Source organism: Diabrotica undecimpunctata, chromosome 8 (genome assembly GCF_040954645.1).
Source record: "Diabrotica undecimpunctata isolate CICGRU chromosome 8, icDiaUnde3, whole genome shotgun sequence".
Taxonomy (NCBI): domain Eukaryota; kingdom Metazoa; phylum Arthropoda; class Insecta; order Coleoptera; family Chrysomelidae; genus Diabrotica; species Diabrotica undecimpunctata.
The window spans coordinates 116162261-116187501 of record NC_092810.1 but is presented as its reverse complement, the minus strand read 5'-3'; the positions used below and the strand labels follow the sequence as shown (position 1 = coordinate 116187501).

General features: G+C 34.2%; 1 protein-coding gene across 1 annotated transcript in view; it reads right to left on the bottom strand.

Annotated features, from left to right (window-relative positions):
• Positions 1-25241, bottom strand: part of Pde9 (phosphodiesterase 9) — a 1302013-nt gene that overhangs the window by 16451 nt on the left and 1260321 nt on the right. Inside the window, exons 13-16 of the mRNA XM_072540799.1 lie at positions 22176-22427; positions 17378-17601; positions 13933-14217; positions 10660-11258 (exon numbers count right to left, since the gene is read on the bottom strand). Coding sequence (XP_072396900.1) covers positions 10660-11258; positions 13933-14217; positions 17378-17601; positions 22176-22427 — 1360 coding nt within the window. The remainder of the gene's footprint in view (positions 1-10659; positions 11259-13932; positions 14218-17377; positions 17602-22175; positions 22428-25241) is intronic.

The following is a 25241-nucleotide window of genomic DNA, read 5'->3' as shown; positions in this document are numbered from 1 at the left end:
AGAGGTAGTTGATTTTTGAACCGTTATGAGTCGTAACACCACGGAATATCAAATTTGAAGATCCTAGAAGTAAAGGGGTATAAGTGATAAAAAGTAAATTTTGAGTAAATGCCGTTCAAAGTTGAGCCTTCACAGTAGAAGACGAAACATTTGTTAGAGACATCAAGAGTTTTCATTTCAAGATTATAAACACATGACCCCTCTTTGTTGCTAACTGCATTTAGTTTTTTTCTATTTATTGACTTAGTCTACATGGATCTATTTAGAAAAGCTGTTTGAGATATTTCAGTGCCTAATGTTCAATACTTTTTAAAAATTAAAAGTCTTTGTTCTAGTACATTGGAACATTTATTCCAACAATGATGATTTTTAAGTTCTCGTAACTTTTTAGCTTCATGAGAATTGTGTTTTTTGACCAAGTAAGATTCCCTTGAATTTCTTGCTAATTACCCCTGGTTTTCCACTTATCTGTCCTCCGAATCCTTTTCTTGCCAGTCTGTTTTGGTAGTGGAAACACATTAGTAGGAAAATCATCTATCACTGGCTCCGTATTCCGCAAAGAAACAAAACGAACTCTTCTTAAAACACTGTAGTTTATAATAACGTAAAACGCAGCAGTTTACATTAAAGTATTACTTGGAGCTATACCACTACCCATTCGAAATGATAATAAACTCAAGTAACAGTCTGATACATTGGAACAGGGGTATAGGTGCCCTTGTCTCTCTTCTCTTCCAAGCCCTACACATAGTTGTTTTGGAGACTAAGTAACTTCCCACTAGAAAGCAGCAGCTGTTTTCTCATTATTTACAAAAATGTCACTTATACCCCTTTACTTCTAGGGTCTTCATTTCTACTTTTAACGTTTCTACTAATCGTTAAAAAAATCGACATTTGATTTAAACTATTGCGTAGTGATGATCGAATTAATAGATGCTAGCACACCTAGTTATAGTGCGGTCAAGTTATGTTTAACTCTAAAATAAGTACGTAACTGAACCACTGAAAATCATAAACTTTATTAAACTCTTCTACGGATATAAAGCCAATGTTGAACACTCAGATGAAGTAATAGAAGAAATAGTCATAGAAAGTGGAGTAAAACAGGGTTGTGTACTATCCTTTATCCTATTCCTTATTATGATAGATTGGGTAATGAGAAAAGTAACTGACGATCGAACAGGCATCATATGGAACCTATTCAAATAGTTAGAAGATCTCAAATTTGTGATTACATTGCCTACTAACTGAACCCTGAAGTCTTATGCAACTCTGACAGAAGCACCCTAATACTATTGGACTTAAAATAAACACAGAGAAAAACAAACTCTTAAAAATAGTAACCACCCAAATAATAAAGTAATGATAAACGGTAAGGAAGTAAAAGAGGTAGACAAGTTCATATATTTGAGATCAGTTATGGAAAGGAACGGTTACTGTAAAAAGGATATAAAGACGAGAATAATTAAGGCTCAATATGGTTTCAACGCTTTAAAGAAAATTTGGCAAACTATCGAAATATCAGAAACAACAAAAATGAAATTGTTTAATAGTTACATTAAAAGTATACTACTTAACGGAGTAGAAACATGGAAATAGGACGAATCCACAGCTAAAAAACTATAAACTAAAAATCCTGAAAATATACTGAAGGAACAAAGCAAACCTTGCCTACTACAGTCAAGGAAAAAAAATGAAAATGGATTGGCAATACTTTGAAGAAAGATGAAAGCAACATTATCCAGACAAACTTTTGAATACCAGCCAGAAGGAAATAAAAGAGAGGAAGACCAGACAACAGCTGGAAAAGAGCAACAACGAGACAACACGAAAACATTGGAATAAGATAAGGTGAAATTAAAAACAGAGCAAGAGAGGAAAGATAATGGAAGGAACTACTACACAGTTTGTCCAGAGAATAAATAAGAAAGAAGATGCACTGACCCGGCCAGTCAGCAATCTTACACTTTTGGCCAAGAAACGCATAAAGCGTTTAATAATCCACAAGGTGGGATGGAACTAGAGAGAGAAGTAGTCAACTATACAAATTAAAAATTAACAAGAAAAACAATTTAGGCGAATAAAGTGGTATTATCAGTAGTATTATTTATGCGGTATGTTTAAAGTCTCGGTAGATTTACAAGATGTTGTTAGTCGACCTGTTTCATTTTCCTTGAATTCAGTACTAATATGTAATTTGCTGGCATAAAAAATCTTCATAATACAAATAAGAGCTTACCTGAATAGTATTTAGTAAGATACTTAAACAAAATAGCGGTCAGGATATCAGTAAAATTGAATTAGAAGTGTAAAAAAATCAACTATCTCAATATTTGTTAATGCACTCTTTATATACCTACCTATAATAATAATTCAGTTCAACAGGATTAAAAGTTAATCAAGACAACTAAAGTGTAATCAATCAGGTGTAAAAGTGTACTTTGATGTTTCGGTGTTTACGATGTCAATTGGACAGAGTACTAGTCGCTGGCTGGGGGTGATTAATCGACGTGCTTGTAAGAGTTGTTAATTAATTTTGATTTTTACGTGGTTGGCAATAAAATCATCCACTAATTTTTCATTTGCTAAGTTAATGCATATTCTGTTGTTGGATAGCTTGGAACAGAAAATAATATTGATTGGTCGAATTATTAGGATTAAACTGTGAAGATAATATTCAATAATGGTGTTGTCACTAGCATAAAATACGATTACTTGATTTATTGATGAAAAAACATTAGCGGTTGGTTGTCTGGTTGTGGAAGAGTAATGGAAGAGTATGTGGCAAGCTAATACCTAAGGATATCTGGGGTGACGAGTATAAGATCGCAATGAAGCATTTCGACGCCTGTGCTCCATATGACATGCTATTGGAGCAGAAGCTGGAGATAGTCATCGAACTGTTTCCACAAGGACGGTGGCATGGTGTGCGGAGAGACGTCGAGGCTGAGCGTGGAATTCCCTTTACGTTGGATGAACTGGCTGTGGAGGCGAGTTCCCTTAAGTCTGCCAGGGCTACCGGTCTAGATGGTGTCCCGCCAAAGGAGGTTGTACGTCTGGGCCGTTTGGAGCCCATGTGGCTGTTGAGTCTTGAGGCTCGTGCTCCTACCTAAATTTAAGGCAGGAAAATATCGTCCTATCCTTGTATCGGAAAGTTGTAGGAGAGAATGCTACATGCAAGTATCGAAGAGGTGATTGTGATGTCTGGAGGCCTGTCTCGGAGACAATAGTGGTTTCTGCCAGGGTAAAAGTACGGTGGATGCGGTGACCGATGTGCTTCGGGCGGTACGGGGAATTAAGGCTGATCCTCGTTATCTTTGACGTCTTAAATTCTTTCAATACATTACAGTGGGGTCACGTAATAAGCTCTTTGGAAGCAAGGAACTGTCCTGGGTATCTGAGGAATGTGATTGCTGATTATCATTCCGAGAGGAAGATTGTGGTGGAGGATGGTGTGATATAACGATGGATATAACGACTGAAGTCCCGCAGGACTCCGTCCTGGGTCCAACGCTGTGAAATCTGACATATGACGGAGTCTTAAACTACGAATATGGGGAGGGTGTTACCCCCTACGCTTTCGCGGATGACTTTACTATGCTAGTGGCCGCACAGGACAGGGAGGAACTCTTGCTTTGGTTTTCTTTGGGTGGGGCCTCGTTGAGGATTTGATAAGCGAGCATAATCTTTCTCTCGCGGAGGATAAGACAGAGACTGTAGTACTCAGAGGCACAAGAAAGAAAGACAGTGTTGTATTTAAGTGCGTGAGGGAGAGAGTAAAGCCCAAAAACTACGTTAAGTATCTGGGAGTTACTCTCCACCAGGGTGAGAGTTACGGGGAACGTTTGACGGTGGTGACCCGCAGAGCTGTTTAGAGAATGGCTGCGCTAAGGAGTATAATGCCCAATATTGGTGGACCCAAATCCAAAAGGAAAAGGGCGCTTCACGGTGTTGTGCAGTTTGTCGTCCTCTAAGCGGCACCAGTCTGGCGTGAGGCGGTAAAAACACTAACTAACAAGAAGGTCATGGTACTCGTCGACAGAACTAGCCTGCTGCGGGTAGTATGTACCTACAGGACTGTGTCAGCTGCTGCTCTGTAACTGATCACCGGCTGTGTTCCTTTACATGTGCTGGTAGGTGAAAGGGATAGGATTCATAGTCGCAGGGGGCGGAATATTGGAGAGCGAGAGATGACTGAGATAAGGCTGGCCGAAAGATTAGTTTTAATCGATCAGTGGCAGCAAGAGTGTGAGGCAACACGTGATGTAGCGGAGTGGACTGTCACTAATCCTGAACCTTCGAAGCGGAGTGGACTGTGGGCATAGGCAGCTCGATTAATATTTGACGCAAATGCTCACAGGCCATGACTGCTTCTACATCTACTATTTTAGGTTTAGAAAGAAACAATTCGCTCAGTGCCTTTACTGTGGTCTCTCAGATACTGTCACATACACGATGTAGGAGTGTGGGTGTTGGGCGGATGAAAGAGAGAAGTTTGAAAGAGAGTGTAACTGCAGAATATTTGATTCCGTGAGAGAAATAGTGAAGAAACTGATGAGGGATGAGTGATGGTGGATATCGATCCATAAATTTATTATTTATCAGGGAGCTGCTCTCTTCAAAAGAACTAGAGGAGATGGAACTCGCAACAGAATTTTAAAACGAGCGAGTAGCACCTATGTGGGGTTCTGACTGTGGCAGGCCGAAATAGAAGAGAATGAGAGATAGACGACGCGCGAGAGATAGCAGCCTCGCTAAGTCAGGGGGTTAAAAGTCTTTGATGGTGCCTGTGGGTGTGGTTTTCCCGATGAATGTGTGGGAGAAAGAATGGGAATCGGGTGATACCTGATGTCTAGAGTGACGGAGGAGAGGTTTTTAGTTGGACGCCGACCGTCTCGGACTTGTGACGTGACGAAGAGGTCTAACTCCCTCAATCAGTTCGTCATGTTTTGTTAGGGTATTGGAACCCAACACTACCTTTAGGTAAGTCACAGGTGTGTGTATGCAGATTTTCCTTCTTCTATCTAAAGATGTAAAAAAAAGATTATGTGAATATTGTGTGAGAAGCGATAAACTTTTCAACAAAACAATTACTTCTTTTATTAATAGCATCATTTGTTTCATTTCAGTAATAAACTATATGTAAAAGATGATCAATTTTTAAACTTTAAGACGAAGGGTTCTTGATTACAACTTTGGTATGCTTATTGCGTCGCTCATAATTAAAAAGGTTATCACCATCGGCCGATTTTATGCTTGTCCAACTGATATCGTAGAATTTTTACCAATAGTATAAATTTGTATATATACATGCGGATATTAGAACCTAATATAAGTTTAAACAACCGTAGACAGACATTCATTGGTGTCAAAAATTTAAATATTTTTTGCAGTAAATGATTTTACTCTTATAAACGAAATCTGAAATAACAAGTTAGTCTCCTAAAATTAGTAGCTATATAAAACAAAAATTTTTATACTAACAAACCGCTTATATTCGTTTATAATATTTCACTCAAAAAAGAAGTAAATGCAGCAATAAAAACAACTTATACTGTCCTTCAAAGAAGGTTAAACCATAAGAAACAAACAGGGCAGATTTTTCAGTGCAAGCGGATCAATATTCTGTGGCAGAGTACTGTGAATCAGTCTGCCTAGATAGTCGCCATGTGAAGATAGTGGATACGAAGCTTACTATAGCAATGAGAATAATTACCGGCTGTGCCAAGACTAGTCTACTATATTGGCTTTTCATCCTCAGCCATATACCTCCGTCTGTTCTACGAAGACAAAAGGCCTAAATTAAAGAATATTCAAAATAACTTCCAATCCATAAAAACATCCCTAGTTTAGCTGTAAACTCCATCCAGAAAATCACCAATAGTGATAGCCCAATAGCTAACACCAGATTATTTTAATGTTACCTTTAGATGGCACACGCTGTAGACTTAAGAAGCTTTATCTGAAGTATTTAACTTTATTGACCCATTTCAAAAGCCTGATGGCTTCAACCAGCCACGAAACGTATGCAAGAGCATTCATCAAATTAGAACGTAATATGCAGTATGCGCACAGAACCTATATAAATGGAAGAAATAGTCTGCATCCAGCTGCGGCTAGGGTGCTCCAGATAAAATCATTTAACACACAGTGAAGACATGTGAATTAAGAGATATACTTCGCAACAACACCTTCAAGCCTTGACTGGATAGCTTAACTTGATCTAAAGATGTTATGTTTCGTTTGGTTATATTATCTTGTATTTTATCATATTTTTTTTTTTTTTTTTTTAGCGTGAAAGGAAATCTTGACTGTCTTTAATTTTATTTTTATTCGGATCTACTCTGTATGAGTACAAGAAACCAATTCGCTAACGATTTCTGCTTAGCTGAGGAGACATGTCGTGGAATGCAAATTTTAGATTCCCCATGTCTCTATTAACATCTTTATCAGCGTCTGTTATACCTTGCATTTATAGAAGGTTCAGATTAAGGCAGTTATCTGAATTGTGTTTCGAAACTATTTTACGGATTTAATATCAGATGTCGCTATTGCGTCCGTTTCGAAGCCATTTTATCGTTGCTTCACAAAGACAGGAAAAGATTAATTTTCACGTTGAGAAAGCCTATGAATAACTGTTCTGATGAGCTTTATTAAAGCGAAATACGTATCAACAGATACATAGACTATTTTTGCGTGAAAGGAAATCTTGACTGTCTTTAATTTTATTTTTATTCGGATCTACTCTGTATGAGTACAAGAAACCAATTCGCTAACGATTTCTGCTTAGCTGAGGAGACATGTCGTGGAATGCAAATTTTAGATTCCCCATGTCTCTATTAACATCTTTATCAGCGTCTGTTATACCTTGCATTTATAGAAGGTTCAGATTAAGGCAGTTATCTGAATTGTGTTTCGAAACTATTTTACGGATTTAATATCAGGTGTCGCTATTGCGTCCGTTTCGAAGCCATTTTATCGTTGCTTCACAAAGACAGGAAAAGATTAATTTTCACGTTGAGAAAGCCTATGAATAACTGTTCTGATGAGCTTTATTAAAGCGAAATACGTATCAACAGATACATAGACTATTTTTGCGTGAAAGGAAATCTTGACTGTCTTTAATTTTATTTTTATTCGGATCTACTCTGTATGAGTACAAGAAACCAATTCGCTAACGATTTCTGCTTAGCTGAGGAGACATGTCGTGGAATGCAAATTTTAGATTCTCCATGTCTCTATTAACATCTTTATCAGCGTCTGTTATACCTTGCATTTATAGAAGGTTCAGATTAAGGCAGTTATCTGAATTGTGTTTCGAAACTATTTTACGGATTTAATATCAGATGTCGCTATTGCGTCCGTTTCGAAGCCATTTTATCGTTGCTTCACAAAGACAGGAAAAGATTAATTTTCACGTTAAGAAAGCCTATGAATAACTGTTCTGATGAGCTTTATTAAAGCGAAATACGTATCAACAGATACATAGACTATTTTTGCGCGAAAGGAAATCTTGACTGTCTTTAATTTTATTTTTATTCGGATCTACTCTGTATGAGTACAAGAAACCAATTCGCTAACGATTTCTGCTTAGCTGAGGAGACATGTCGTGGAATGCAAATTTTAGATTCCCCATGTCTCTATTAACATCTTTATCAGCGTCTGTTATACCTTGCATTTATAGAAGGCTCAGATTAAGGCAGTTATCTGAATTGTGTTTCGAAACTATTTTACGGATTTAATATCAGATGTCGCTATTGCGTCCGTTTCGAAGCCATTTTATCGTTGCTTCACAAAGACAGGAAAAGATTAATTTTCACGTTGAGAAAGCCTATGAATAACTGTTCTGATGAGCTTTATTAAAGCGAAATACGTATCAACAGATACATAGACTATTTTTGCGTGAAAGGAAATCTTGACTGTCTTTAATTTTATTTTTATTCGGATCTACTCTGTATGAGTACAAGAAACCAATTCGCTAACGATTTCTGCTTAGCTGAGGAGACATGTCGTGGAATGCAAATTTTAGATTCCCCATGTCTCTATTAACATCTTTATCAGCGTCTGTTATACCTTGCATTTATAGAAGGTTCAGATTAAGGCAGTTATCTGAATTGTGTTTCGAAACTATTTAACGGATTTAATATCAGATGTCGCTATTGCGTCCGTTTCGAAGCCATTTTATCGTTGCTTCACAAAGACAGGAAAAGATTAATTTTCACGTTGAGAAAGCCTATGAATAACTGTTCTGATGAGCTTTATTAAAGCGAAATACGTATCAACAGATACATAGACTATTTTTGCGTGAAAGGAAATCTTGACTGTCTTTAATTTTATTTTTATTCGGATCTACTCTGTATGAGTACAAGAAACCAATTCGCTAACGATTTCTGCTTAGCTGAGGAGACATGTCGTGGAATGCAAATTTTAGATTCCCCATGTCTCTATTAACATCTTTATCAGCGTCTGTTATACCTTGCATTTATAGAAGGTTCAGCTTAAGGCAGTTATCTGAATTGTGTTTCGAAACTATTTTACGGATTTAATATCAGATGTCGCTATTGCGTCTGTTTCGAAGCCATTTTATCGTTGCTTCACAAAGACAGGAAAAGATTAATTTTCACGTTGAGAAAGCCTATGAATAACTGTTCTGATGAGCTTTATTAAAGCGAAATACGTATCAACAGATACATAGACTATTTTTGCGTGAAAGGAAATCTTGACTGTCTTTAATTTTATTTTTATTCGGATCTACTCTGTATGAGTACAAGAAACCAATTCGCTAACGATTTCTGCTTAGCTGAGGAGACATGTCGTGGAATGCAAATTTTAGATTCCCCATGTCTCTATTAACATCTTTATCAGCGTCTGTTATACCTTGCATTTATAGAAGGTTCAGCTTAAGGCAGTTATCTGAATTGTGTTTCGAAACTATTTTACGGATTTAATATCAGATGTCGCTATTGCGTCCGTTTCGAAGCCATTTTATCGTTGCTTCACAAAGACAGGAAAAGATTAATTTTCACGTTGAGAAAGCCTATGAATAACTGTTCTGATGAGCTTTATTAAAGCGAAATACGTATCAACAGATACATAGACTATTTTTGCGTGAAAGGAAATCTTGACTGTCTTTAATTTTATTTTTATTCGGATCTACTCTGTATGAGTACAAGAAACCAATTCGCTAACGATTTCTGCTTAGCTGAGGAGACATGTCGTGGAATGCAAATTTTAGATTCCCCATGTCTCTATTAACATCTTTATTAACATCTTTATCAGCGTCTGTTATACCTTGCATTTATAGAAGGTTCAGATTAAGGCAGTTATCTGAATTGTGTTTCGAAACTATTTTACGGATTTAATATCAGATGTCGCTATTGCGTCCGTTTCGAAGCCATTTTATCGTTGCTTCACAAAGACAGGAAAACATTAATTTTCACGTTGAGAAAGCCTATGAATAACTGTTCTGATGAGCTTTATTAAAGCGAAATACGTATCAACAGATACATAGACTATTTTTGCGTGAAAGGAAATCTTGAATGTCTTTAATTTTATTTTTATCATATTTGTTCATTTTTTATAAACTTTGATGATTGTATTTTAAATTCTGTACTTACATTTTACAACGATCACTGAATGTATTTATTTCATGTATTGAGCCATACGTTAAACAAAATTACAAGAAGTTGCAAACAGCATTATATACCGTTCTATCTGACGGATCACATAGCCTCCTTACAAAATACGGAGAACTGTACGACAACAGATTCATTTAGTAAAGATACGGTCAACTGCGGTTTAATATTGCGTGAATAACTCAGTGAATTCAGACCAAAAAGAGGGGAGAATAACTGGAGGAACTCGACATCACACACAAGTAGCAAGATCGCTTTAAACTTTATAAAAAAACTTAACAGCAACTATCTAGGAAATAAATGTATCCCAAAAGTAAGCTCCAATCAAGTAGCACACCAATTATTGAGAAACAGAAAAACCACAGCCACAAAAAACAGCCCATCTGTTGCCAATGTTTGACCCTGTAAATGGAACGAACCAGCTCCATACACCAATTATACCCCAAATAAGTTAATCAACAGTACACTTAGTTTAAAAATAGAAAGGCTGCTGGTGCAGATGGCATATGTACCAATAGAACAAGCACTTCGGACCTCATACTAAATTAGAAGTAGAAGATACTACTAAACCAGAAAGATACAGAAAAACCAAGCAAATACAGACCGATGTTGCTACTATGCCACTTGTTTAAGATTTTTAAAAGAATGAGGATGCAACGCATCGAAAAAACTATCGAACAAAATCTAATCCTGCAGTAGCCTGCAAAAATCATGCACTGCACGCGCACTTGCACTCACTGAGTACACATAGAGTAGCTACGAGCAAGAATACTAATCATATATGTACTGCATAATAGGTGATTCTTCAGGTAAAAATAAGTCAAAATTTAAAATAACTGTATTACACGTCATATTTGAGTCTAACGTTGCAATTTAGGCAATTTTGGTAAGTTTTTATTTAACCGCTGAACGCTGCATAGCTGGTGATTAAAATACTTATATTAGAATCTTTATAAATAGTTTCTACATAATATATTGTAATAAACGTCAGAAAAAAATAATTAGATATTTTTCCGAACGTTACCTTTCTGTGGAGTACTTTTTGAACAATTGTTATTCTTAGTAGCTGCTTTCACACTTTTCACTTTAGCTTCTTTGTCTGATAACCCAAGTCTATCAGTAAACTGTCTGAATCGCGATAGGATCGATCTGCTCGATTTTGCATCGTCTTTTTGCACAAAAATACTGTTATCACCTACTTGTTGTTCCGCACAAGTAATACTATTTCGTCTCGTGTTATTTGTACACGAGATATCTTCTTTGGTAGTAGCGCCTTGGTCGTGACCAACGTTTTGTTGCACATTGTTAGCTTTTAAATTTTGTTCGTTTGAATAAGTCTTTTCACTGCACTTTAAAATACTTTTCTTTTCGTCTATAAGCGTGGGACCTTTAACGGAATGTTCTGAGTTTCTTTTATTTAGATTTAGAGTTTCTTTGGACACGACGTATTCGGCGTCCTCTTGATCTTGTCGATCTTCCTCTGAATCTGATTGATTAGCTTCTGAACGTTCAGCAAACTTCTTTCTTAAGGTCAAAGCATACTCGTCGAGGAATTCTGGGGGATCAAATGACAGTTTTTTGTTACCTACTAAACAGTGTTGATCGAAACTGAGACCGCCACACCTAGAAATTTAAGTATACATTAATATACATATATACATATATATTAAATATTATTAGCATATATTGATAAGTAATATAGCAATACATTGTAAGATAAAGATATATATTATAATGGACTATATATTATGTCTATCCAATCCTTTCAGGTCAACTATTTCATTTGACTCTTCACATATCTTGGAGAAATATCCTGTAAACATTACATTCGTAATTTTAATTGTTTACAGACACATTATATATGTCTTAAAATCGTTCATTCGATTTTAAGACATGTGTAACTAAAATCAGAATTGCATATGATTTAAACTAACACTGTAAGTATTACGTTATAATTCGCGTCTCAAATATACCTTTCTTTGTACTCTCCAATCTCACTTTTATGAAAAGTCAAATGTTAATCCCTGATAACAAACAAGACTATGGCGGCCATAACTTTACGAAATGTAGTACTTAAGAAAATATTGGCAATTAAAGGGAATTTTTAGGAATATTGTTTCCTATTCGTAGAAATTATCATTATGAATACAGTTATTGAAATATGTGGCTCGCTTATGTGGTTCTAAGACAATTAAAATTTGAAAGAGAAGTGTAGAGAGCAAAAGTTAATCAGGAAGATATCGATAGAAGAAGAAGAGTTTGGATTTACGCCAGGAAGGAGCACAACGTATACTTCGTTTGCTTTGGGATAGTTAATAGGGAAATAAGAGGAAAAGAAAAGAGAGACACTTAGTATTTATAAATCTGGAGAAGTCGTACGACACAGTTTCCAGGTAAGAGCTATGAAGATATATGAGACAGAAATGGGTTTCTGAGAAGCACGTTAGGATCATAATGCAAATGTATGAGGAAGCTTATATTTAAGTAAAGACTTGTGTTAAATTGACTAAAACTTTTCCAGTGACGGTTAGTTTACATCAAAGCTATTTACTGAGTTCCTACCTATTTAATCGTGTTATGAATGTACCGACAGAGAAGAAGGAATGGGGCTTCTCGGTCAATGCTCTTTGCTGATAATATCGTGTATGGAAGAGAGCAAAGAAACGTTTTAAGGTTCGAGAAGGGCTACTGAAGAGGAAGGACGACTAAAGGTAAACATAGTTAGGGGCATCGAATTCCTTGGGGAAAAACTAGGACAAGTAGAATGATTTAAATACCTTGGCACCTACATAACGGAAACAAGACCCTATATCGAAAAATTGCCCACAATGAGAGGGGAGACTCTTTGGCCGAAAAATCGGGAAAGGGTTAAAACGAAAGATAAAAAAGAGTGTGAAGGATAAAAAAATGGTATGGTGGATGTTAGGTAAGACTAGAAGGGACAAAATTAGGAATGACATGATTAGAGAAAGAGTTGGGGTGACTACAAGAAAGATTTAAATGAAGAAGACCCGATGGGGAGACATGAGTGGCAAATAATAATAAGGAACAGCGACCTCTGAACAGAGAAAGCTGGGGAGAAAGAAAAAGATTAAATTATGTGGCTATAGTTCTGGTAGTCATTACCTTATTAACTGCTGCTTTATTACTTTAAGATTTTTAAGCATGCTCTCTTTGTGGTTTAAGCTTGTTTCATAGAGCCACATTGACAACACATAGCACTTTAATAATTTTAATTTGTGTTTTAAAAAAACTCTTTTGTAACTAAACCTATTTTTGCTTATAAAATATTATAAAATATGAGATCAAATTTTCAAAGATGGGTCGTAATACTTATTCATTTTGCAGCCCAAGTAAGTTATATTTTTTGTTGTTTGTATCACTGATTGTTTGTATAATAATAATTATAGTAGATGACCGGTATCTTTTATTTTGCCAAGGTATTTTTATATTAGATTTTAATATATATTTAGTGTTCGTAATGTGTAATTCTATACCATAGTAGTCGTAGGCTGGCGGTACATGGTCTAATGGATATTGTACGTCAATGCCCCTACTTTTTAGTTAAATGTTAAATGTTAGAAAAATGTTCATATGAGTCTCAGCTTTGCTGTGTCGCTAGAGTGAACGAATCGAAGCAAAGATTGTAACTCTGGCCGGCCAATTACAATAGGTCTTATTAACTGCAATTATATTGCCTTCTGACGGAAGATTGCTGCAGACAAGCAACCAAGAATTGCATAAAAAGTAGCGTATCTTCCGATTGGGATCAAGCTAGTCTTAATCTTGATATTGTCAAGACCTATTTTGGCTAAGTAGCCCATTTAAAGCAACCTACACGAAACCTCATCGAACTACGAAGACTTCGTACGAAGAAGGTTCTACAGCTCTTTAACTGTTTAGATAAATACGAAGTCTCATGGCATCGATATTATCATCTTCTTTTTTATCTATTAACTTTATCTTTTATTTTACTATTTTTATTTTAAAAATACGTGTGTAAAAATGTGACGTTTATAACGTTACAGTGGAGAACAGGAAACAAAAACAATCCAAAAGATGAAAGGTAAATAAAATAATTTCGATACATTCGATGTTAAAATATTATACACTTATAAAAATAGTGGAGAACATCCATCAGATTCACCCATTCATCCATCCATCCTTTTTTCTATTGGTAGACGATGATGGATAAAAAAGTATAAAACATATATTTCTTACAATACCATTCATCCGGACATAAACATATTATGTATATTGAAATAAAAAAAAAAATACTACCTAGAAGAAACTTTACCTCAATTTTCCCTTAGCTACCATCTTAGCTATTTCAGAATGATTGAGATGCTGAACTCTCTCCCTGCTTCCCTTTCGCGAACCTGGATAACTTTTCCTACCAGTGGTCGTGATGGTGCTCTCTGTAGATATTTTGAATTTTAAAGTTTTCTCAGAAACTTCAACCTCGTTTGCAGTTTCTGAGTCCCCACTTTCAGGATCCTCTTGAACGTCTTCAAGACTTTGACCCTCTCCAAGTACTGTAGGTAAATCGTTTTCTGTTACTTCTTCGTCTGTTGAACGAGATCTGTACAAACAAAAGTAAACATGAATACGAAAAACTAGTAAATAGAAATATACTGTTTACTTGATTTAAATAAAAGTTATCATTAGAGAGCGGAATAAATGCAACACACAATTACCAAAATATGTGCATATATGCTATACTTTTACTAAAAATATGCAGCTGTGATTTTTAAATTTGTCTAAATATGCAAATGCATATTAAAGATTATCAAAAATAAAAAAAAATATAAAATATAACATTTATGTTTAATACTTATTTATTTTACACACAAAACAAATGGAATGTCACACAAAACCTGATATTATAATTACAAGAATTTAAACCATTATAGTATTAATTTATACTTAATTAAATATGTCTTAAAATTTTAAAAACTAAAAACTTTTACCTTTTATCACTAAAAATGTGAAATGCTCTGTTTAACAACAGAAATATTCGTAAGATTTGCAGAAAAGTTACCTTCAAAAATACTACAGCTTTCCTCAAACAACGGGAATTTTTTGGCAATGAGCAGAAAAGCTGTTAACAAGATTCACCGAATCACTTAATTGTAAATTTCTTTGTTCTAATGACTTTATTACATCTTGTAAAAAATTAAAATTAACTTTTAAGAACATAAGTTCTTTAGCATGTTGTGCGTTACTTAAAAGTACTTGACTGGAAGTTACACACTATGTTATTTTGAGTATCTAACACAACGTCTTTTATGGCATCAAAATTATATGCGTAGAAAATTTCTGCATTAATCCATATTCCCCATCTTCTAATTAACCAATCTGGAGGAAAGCTTCCTGGAAAGAGGAAAGCTGGAGTGCTTCCAAAAATATTTTTTTAACGTTAAAAATTAATTTATGTAATATATAATTAAAATATTTTCAAATTTTGTCCTAACTTTATTACATACGGAAGGGCATTTGATCACAATATTAAACAATTTTTACTTTGTATTTCTTTTGACAAAAAGAAAACAAAGAGTGTTTGCTGAATGAAGCAGCTTATAGTCATATTATTGGTTTTCACCGGTTGTTTTGCAGCTACTAAATACGGTTTTGCTTGTTCATCTTTTAATAAGGTGCCGAATACAAAATACATAATATATCGATCACATCTGTACTTTCATCTGTACTTTCATAGGGTTGTTCCACATCTCCAACCCTATTCAAAATATACTTAGAAAAAGCCTTGACTACATGGAAAAGAAAATGCGAAGGCATGGGAGTACCGGTACGGAACGAATACCTATATACGTTAAGCTTTGCAGACGATCAGGTAGTGATTGCACAAGACCAAGACGACCTCAGCTACATGATGAAGAAACTGCAAGAAGAATATACCAAGGCTGGCCTAGATATTAACCTCGCGAAAACAGAGTACCTATCTACAAGTGAAGAAGACATAGAAGATCTACAGATTGATGACAACGTAACAATCAAAGGAAAGGATAAATTCAAATACCTGGGGTTTATAATCACGAAAAAGGCAACAACAGAGGAAGAAATTACACAAAGATTAGGACAAACAAGAACAGCAATCCGACAACTTAACTCAGTATGGTGGGATAGACACCTAAATATGAAGACAAAAACATAGATTTATAAAACATTAGTGCGAAGTATTATGACATAATGGGGCTGAAAATTGGATCATAAACAAGAAAAACAGCAGTAAGATAGTAGCAACAGAGATGGAATGCCTGCGAAGATGCTGCAGAGTAACAAGAATGGATAGGAGATGTAATGACGAAATAAAGCAAAGAACATCAATAGAAACAGACATACTAACATATATAGAACAAAAAAGATTAAAGTGGTATGGACATGTAAGAAGAACTAGCGACAGCAGATGGATAAAGAGAATAACCGAATGGAGCCCCATAGGAAGGAGGAAAAGAGGACGACCCTGAAAATCCTGGAGGAACGAAGTAGACGACGCCATGAGTAAGAGAGGCCTAAACGATGGAGAATGGAACAACAGAGAGAGATGGAAACGGTTGAGCGAGGGAAGGCAGTGAATACTGTAGAATCCCTAAATATATATATATCTGTACTTTCATCAATAATTAAGTACGTAAAAGTTGTTATCGCTTAAAGAAACTTTTCCTCAATTACTGCGTCATATAATAATTTCACATTGTCCTTTACTAGTGTTCCCCTTAGAAATATTTCAGTTACAATATTTTTGCACAAATTGCTTAAAATATGTATTTTGCAATTTTTTTAACGGAATTTTTGTTGTTAACAAAGCTTTACACAGGTCTTGATTAAACAAATATTCTTTTTTTTATTCATCTTCATCTTAAATATTTTGAAGAGATGTATGAATCGATTGCTGAACGGGTCCTCATGCAATCTTGTTTTAGCTTTGACTTATGAGTCGTAGTTTTTAAATGTTAGTTAACTTGAAATTTCTTCTCATCGAAAATCTGTTGAAGAAAAAATGTTCGAGAACCAAAAAGAAATCAATTTTGATACACATTACACATAAGTAAAAATGAATTTGCCCAATAAAAATACTCTTTCCTAAAACAATCATTTTGTGGGGCACGATGTTTTTATTTGTCAGTTCCTCATTTAAGCAATGAAATGTGACAATAAATGCTACTTACGATTCTGGAACAGGCTTTGCAAAATATTTTGTCTCAGCTTTAACTGGGAAAAACACGTTATTCAAGCACTTCTTTAAATTGTGGGCATATTTAAATTTTATATATATCAAGCACTTTAAAAACACTAAACACTATAATAGGATGTTTACTATAAACAAATGTTTGAGGGAAACTGACAAGATAATTAAACCATAAAAAGCATGTAGGTACCTACGACTTGCTGCGCTGATAAAATAATTTTTTTCTTGGAAAATATGCAAAATAATTCATGTGTAGCTTAAATATGCAATCTCTAAAATGAGCAAAATATGCAATATATGCATCTACGTGCACTTTGCATATATTCTGCTCTCTAGTTATGATTAAATAGACATCAGATAATTATGCAAGAACATGTTTTAAAGGATAAAATATTTTAAATTAATTTATATGAATTTTGTCCTCATAAGTTGGTATATTCACATGAACTGATCCCAGAAAGCTTATTTTTAAATTTTAAATTTAAATAAATAAAAAAAGTTTTAAAAGTATCTCCTAAATAGAAATAGTCAATACCTTGATCTAGTTTGCTGGAAACTTAAACTCTTCTTCATTTTGACGTTTGAATTAGAGTTCGACTTTGGCACATTCGATCCACTGTCCGGACTTTGAGATGATGGACTATGATCGGCTAGTGTTGTTTCTACTATACTTTTTCGATGCAGTCTTTCTTCCCTCGTTGCTTCATTAAGTCTTCTGTAGTAGTCTAGTGCGTCTCGTACAGGCTGAATTATCAAGTCCTAAAAATATTTAAAAGGTATTAAAAATTTGAACCATTAATCGATACTTATTAAAGAATAAATTCCTTAAATTTTAATAATATTGATAATATAAATATACTGACTCAGGATTTAGCATCAAAAGAACATAAATGTTGTGGCGAAGCATAATTATTTGTTGTATATGGATGATTTAAAATTAATGACTTCCATTTAAAACCACTCAGATCAGATACTAAAAAATGTAGAAACTTTCTCAAATGATATCAGTATGCATTTTGGACTGGACAAGTGCCGTATACTAAATATGGTCAGAAAAAAGGTTCAGCCCCGAGGTTCCGATATTCAAGTTGGCCAAAACATCGGACAATGGGTGAAAATGATGTGTACAAATATCTTGGAGTAAAGCAAGCGCGGAAAATTGACCATAAACAAATAACCGAACTAACTTCCGAGTTCGTACGACGAGTAAGACAACTAAATCAGTCATATCTTATAATAGTAAAAATTTGTTTAAAGAATTAAATACTTACGCCTGTTCCGCGCTGAGCTACTCATTTGGTATTAAAAAGTGGTCAAAAATGAATATAGAGAGTCTTCAGCGAAAAGCAAGAACACTTCTCACAAAGGCGTAAAAACACCATCCACCTAGTGGAGTAGAGAGAACAACATTACCGCCATATCAAGGGGAAGGAAGACTTATGGACATAGGTGAGCAACTGGATAAATATGTTGCTAATTTAAGAACTTATTTTTAATTGCAGGCTGAGACATCTACCTTACATCTAGCAATTTGTGCAGTAGATGATACAACGCCGCTTAAAATTAGGGAACAAGAAATGCGCATAAATCACCTGACTAAGCAAGAAAAAATGCGCACCTGTATGAGTAAACCTCTGCTTGGGCGACATCTCAATGAGAGCCGGGAATATGTCGACAATACAGCGTCGAACTATTGGTTATCAGGAAAGATGTTTCCCGAAACTGAGGGCTTTCTACTTGCCATTCAGGATCAGGTTATTCGAACTAAAAATTACCTGAAATATATTGTTAAAGATCCTCAAGTCCAAATCACAAATGTCGATAGGGATGCCAAGCCCTAGAAAACATCCAACCAGTAGGAAAAATTAACCACCAATAACTAGCTGACAAACTGGGTGGAAAAATTCGCATGTAGATATAAAGATCGAATCGTTTGTAATGCCCCTTTGTCCGACTCTTCCCGATCGACGATAGTAAATACAATAAAACGTTGAAGTTGTGAAGTAAAAATTATGGTTTTATTGACAGATGCTAATAATTACACTAAAGATGATGGTTAGGTAACTTTCTACAATAGACTGCGCTCGAATGAGCTCAAATCCCCAATTTATAATCTTATAAATAATGTATACCTCAGCACAGAGGTTATTGCTTCTATCATACTAACAAACTTTGAACTATGAGCTTACAATACAATTTAATCTAGGCCGTAATTGCAACACTTGGAAGTTCAATTGGAAAATATCTTATTCGGCAATTTATTACGTTGTAGGTTAATGAACTAATTATTAAAATATTACACGATATATTTTCACAATATTTCAGTTATACACGGTGAAACTATAAAATATTAAGAAGTTAAGAATTATATGAGATTACAAATTAAGGGATTAATTTGTGATTGAACACTGGGACTTGTCCAAACCGACAGTCTTCCTTAGTATCAATGCATCCCTGACAGAATACTTGAAAATGACAACTATAAGCTATACTGGGACCGCACTGTGCTCACAGAATAACCAGTGGCACATAATAGACCGGATCTCCGGATATCTAACACCAATAATTTGGGTGTTAAATACATCGAAAAGATCGCCAAGTATAAATATCTAGCAATACAAATTGGGAGACAATGGAGAATGGAAAACACCCAGACAGTACCTATTATTCTATCTACTACTCGTGTTATTCCCAAAAACCTCTTAAAGAACAAATAAAAACTGGGTCTAAATGAACATCTCTATAACCCCACGCAGAAAGTTGTACTCCTACAATTTTGGCCTTGTTAACCACTTGTCTCCAAGCTGGTTTATCCAGTAGTGTCGGCGCTCAGTTCGTTATTTTCAATATTCTTAAATCTCTTTTAATTTAGTCCTGCCTTTGTATCTTGGATCTCTTTTTTGGCCATTCTTCTTTTGGCGTCCATTCTTTTAATTTTATTTGAAATGCATTTTTGGATTATCTAAATATGTATTCGTACATTACCTATTCCACAATTCATTAATGACGTTTTTCATTTTGGTTGATTCTCTTGAGTCCCACAATCATTCTTATAATTTTTCTTTTAAAGATCTTTAACATTTCTACTCCTTTATAAGTCAGACTACCAGTTATGCTGCCTATGTTTCTGTTGGTCTTAATATTGTTGTATATATTTTCAGTTTGATGTTTTTACTTACTATTTTATCTTTTAATGTAATTTTAATAATTTTTTTAGGTAGAGAGTGCTAAGAATCCACGAAGGCGACCAGGCAAACTTCGAAAAAGACAACTAAAAGAATATGATTTATGGCAAAATATAACACCAGAATATTGATTGAGAAGGAGAAACTTGTTAAACTTGAAAATGAGCTGAAGCAAATAAATGGAATATACACAGAATATATGAAATACGGCGAAAAGATGAAGAATAAATAGTACTTTCGTCGGGAAATCTTTTGCATTATCGAGGATAATTTTCTAATGGCGGTTTTACGTTCATGATTAATAAAAACATAAAAAGAATATATTCACAATAGAACCTTAAGTGATAAAGTCTTATCTACAAAGTAAATGAAAACATTAAATTTAAAATCATCCAGGTATACTCCGATGCTTATACCGCAGAGTATTAAAAATATCATGGACTGATAAAATTACATATAAAGAAGTACTGGAGAGGGTTGGTTAAGAAACAGAACTTATCATCACTAAACAAACCAGAAAACTGGAATACCTAGACCACGTGATGAGGGGACCAAAATATGGAAACTCATAATACAGGGAAAGATTCAAGAAAGAAGATCTGTTAGCCGAGGGCAGAACTCATGACTGAAGAATCTACGTGATTTGCATTAATGAAGATCGATTAATTTGTTTAGAGCAGCAAGTTTAAAAATAAAAATAGCCATTATGATTGTCAACTTCCGTAGGGAGACGGCACTCTAAGAAGAAGAGGTATACGCAACTATCACTGCCCACACAAAGGAAGAAATTGAATGGTTATGCGATGACGTTAATACTGCGATACAAGAGCTAACCGCCAACTACATTTTAATGATGGGAGACCTAAACACCAAAAAAGATCATAAGCAGGATGATTCGGAGTCTGTACTTGGACCTCACAGATATGACGATAGAAACGAAATAGGTCAAACTCTTTAGAATATCTTCTGCAACACAGGATTGGCCGATTTACTACATAATTGCCCAAAGAATTGGAAAATTACTTAAAGGAATATATTTTAGAGATGAAAGACCGACTATTCGACATGGCGAAGAAAATAATTTGTGAAATAGCCTACGAGCTTGCGGAGGGGAACGGTTTTCTGAAAACACAAAGTCAGCTGAAGCGGCTTGGATTAAAGTTTTTCTGAAGATACATTCAGAGATTTCTTCTAGAACTCCTGAGGCTACCTCAGCCACCAGATCCAGAGGCTTTAGGTTTTTTCCCTTGTAGATTAAATACAAAATAAAAATAACATCAATCCTATGAGAATCTATAATATGGATGAGTCTGGTGTCCAGACGGTCTTTAGCAAGTTGCCTAAAATTTTAGCACACAAAGAGCAGAAACAGGTTGGTTTCTTAACAAGCGTTGAAAGGCCAGCGAGGTCGCCAGACCTCAATCCTTTGATTTTTTTTACGTGGGGTCATTTAAAGAATGTTGTTTATAAAACGAAACCTGCCAATATTGGAGACTTAAAAACAAGAATTTGTTAAGAAATAAACAATATTTCTCAAGAAAGCATAAACAAGGTTCTACAAGAATTTGTACAACGTTAGGGTTACTGTCAAATACCACAAGGGCTACAATTCAAACATTTAAGATTAAGTCATGTATTAATTACTGGATTACTTTCAAAATATTTATTATAATCGGTAAGATAGTTTCGATAGTTTCATTTTATTTATTATAATTTATTTATAATTGATTAATATTATAAATCAATAAAAATTAAAATTTTCTAAGCGTATATCTTTCAAATTATATCCGTTAGACCCGAGTATTATACTTTTTTGGAATCAGCTTGTTTTTATCCATCTAATATTGAAATAAAATACAGGGTGTTAAATTTAAAAAAGAGCCAATGACGTCATCACTGTAATGTTATCATCTTGTATAATGAAATTTTATTGTAAAATGTAGAAAATTAAATTTAAAAATCGACGTGTTTTTTTTTTAAAAGGCTTTTCATTTAGGAAATATCGAATTTATTGCATAATTTACGGACACACTGTATACACGGTCCGAATGTTGGGTTGTAAGGGAATGAATTTTTTGCCTTACTTATAAAAGTTTGAACTTAATCCTGTTCATACTATAAAAACTTTTGCTATAAGCTAACAAATACCTGCAATTCGATAAACAGTTCTCCGAGAGCCTCGAATAAGGGCAAAAGCACAAATCCGATAAAAGAGCATTGGGAGGAGGGCTTTGTAATTTTTTCACGGTCCATGAACGGCGTAACTGGCAAACCCTCCAATTTTTCAGCGTCGCTTTGCTTGAAGAATTCCTGGAGAAGTTTATCTAGCCAAGGTTCAGCAACGTCCATAGGCCTGGCTTCGTTGGATATGTCCGATACTTTGATTAGTACCATGCATAACTAAAATAAAATCAGACAATTAGGACAGAATAGAACAAATATAACAGTAGAATGGTAATAAATTGTATCGAAAATCTGTATATAATAGAGAAATGCTTTTATTTACTGTTTTTATACAATGTTAGTCAATAGAATATTTAAATCAACAAAAAAAAACAATATTCAAAAAAAATCAAACTTCATGAGGTATTAAACCACCATATTCAAGAAAATAATAAAATAAATTTTAAAACTATGATAGAATTTGAATATAAAAGAACATATTTATTGTATTTGTAACACTGTATCAGATCTGTAATTGGTGTATTCGTGTTTTATTATAAGGCGTAAGATACGCTATATGAGCTATTCCTGCAAGTCTGGGTAAAATCTCTTCTCGTAGCAAGTCTAAAAACTGTTTTGAATTTAAATTTTCCTGGTCATATAAAAAATGGTCCAATAATATTGTGTTCACTATATTCCTAACCAGATATTTATTTTTCGACGATATTGGGTATGGCTTTCAACAATATCCTCAGGCTTTCCTGTCGACCAAATCCTATAAATTTTAACATATGGTTCATTATTTAATGAAAATGTACATTCATCACTAAACAAAATATTTTTTTTTTAAATTGTCTGTCTGCATTACCTCTCTCTAAAATTTCATAACACAATTCCGCTCGTCACTCAACATCTCCGTTCTTGAAGACATTGAAATTTATATGAACGGAAATTATTCATTTTCAAAATTTTTAAGACCGTGGAATTATGAATATTAAACTGGTCTGCAATGTCCGAGAACTTATTTTAGGATTTTCTACAACTGCTGTTAATACATTTATTTAATTTTGATTTTCTAAATTTCTTGGTACCTCAGCAATATTGTTTGTACAGGTACAATTAGAAATCACGGTCCTAGTATTTTCAAAATTTTGTAAAATCCTTTGAATTGTTGAATGACTTGGAATTGGTTTATTGAAATATCTTACGCTAAATAAAGAACTGACAATTCGCGCACTATTGCCTGAATAAACATTTTTATTGTTGCTACTTTCTCCTCAACTGAATACATTTTTAATCATTTAAACATGTTTGAATGGACAATGAAAAGACCTTTCAAACGATATATCACAAGCCTATACTTCTTATTTTAAAAATTGGGGGTTGTACCTGTCATTCTAAGGGGGTTGAAGGTAGGGGTTGCGCATTTTCACGTTAAAAAATGTCAAGTTATAATTTAAATTTGACGTGTTTCGGGATTTTTTATAAATATGTACATACAGTAACCTAAATAATTAATTTATTCCTTTTTATTTATTAATTTTTTAAATCACGCTCCTTTCGAACACGAACATAGCCTTGATGAAACTATGGTACCATATTTTGGAAGGTACCCTACGAAACAATTTATACGAAATAAACCCATTCGTTGGGGTTATAAGCTTTGGATGGGTACTCTCTGTCTAGGTTATATTGTATCGTTTACACCATATCAAGGCAACTCAGTGCAAATACCAGCCTCATACAAAAACTTGGGTCTTGGTTCGTCGGTTGTTTTTTTCTAATACAATTTGTGTATTTCATCACGCTGGCCAAAAACTTCTTCTCATCCATGCATCTACTAAACGAGTTAAAAACTAGAAGTCTTTTCGGTACACGTACAATAAGGGACAATAAAATACTAAAATGCCCCCTAGTCGCTCCAACAGCTATGAAAAAAAAAAGGAAAGTGGAACTTACGATTACAGATTAGATGAAAACACAGGAATTGTGATTTGATCTAACTTTTGTTCAGTAAGACCACATATTAGTCAAACGGTTTTCCCACAAGGAAAAGAGACACATTTTTGTTTCTCAACCAAATATTATAATAAAGCAATACAGTTCTTTTATGAGTGGCGTAGACCGCTGTGACCAAATCATTAGTCTTACAAACCTACAAAAAAGATATCAAACACGGCCCAACAAGACAAAATCCCAACACGTTCTTGCATTCAAGATATAATGGTATGAATCATTTAATTGTTTATCAAGAACAACAATCTCGTTGCGGACTTTGCAAGAAAAAGTTTTAATTTTTGCGTGAAAAATGTAAAATACCATTACACCCTAAACAATGTTTTAAGGATTTCCAAAGTTTGTAATTATTTTTGTATTAATAAAGTTTTACTTTCTAATATATACTGCTTCTTACTGCTGTCCTATTAAAAGAACATGACATATTTTGACAGCTAATGCAAAAAAATTATTTTTAGTATTTTTTGTCGTTAAACAAGACACATTTCCTTATATTTCTTTTAAGTAAAGATAAAATTTAAAAAAAAGTTTCAGTAATATGTGGGTTAAATTAAAAAAATATACGGACTAAAGAAGCGTTCGATATTAAGAACAAACAAAAGCCTCGAGTTCCCTCTTTGTACAGACTTAAAAAGAAAAAAAAATATTATTTCAACATTGTAAGCGTGTATCTAATCATAATCCACGACTAATATTCTCCACCTGGGTGTTAAAGCGATGGTTTAAATCGTTAAAATTGAGGCTTGTGAGTTGTAAAAATTTCCTCACATCATAAAGTAGGTTTATATGTCAAGACTACAGTTCGTAAAATCTGATTTATATGGTTCAGATCAACAAAATATGGAAAGGATTTGGAAATGTATAAAAAGGGATCGCGAAAATGAATTCTGTCAATGTAAACCTTTAGTAATACTAATATTGCGATATATTTATGTTTATAAGTTATTGTTCAAATATATACTTTTAGCGAAACGTGCTCTAAATATAAATATACAAGGTTAAAAAGTAGGTGGAATTGTAACATGTTGCAATTAA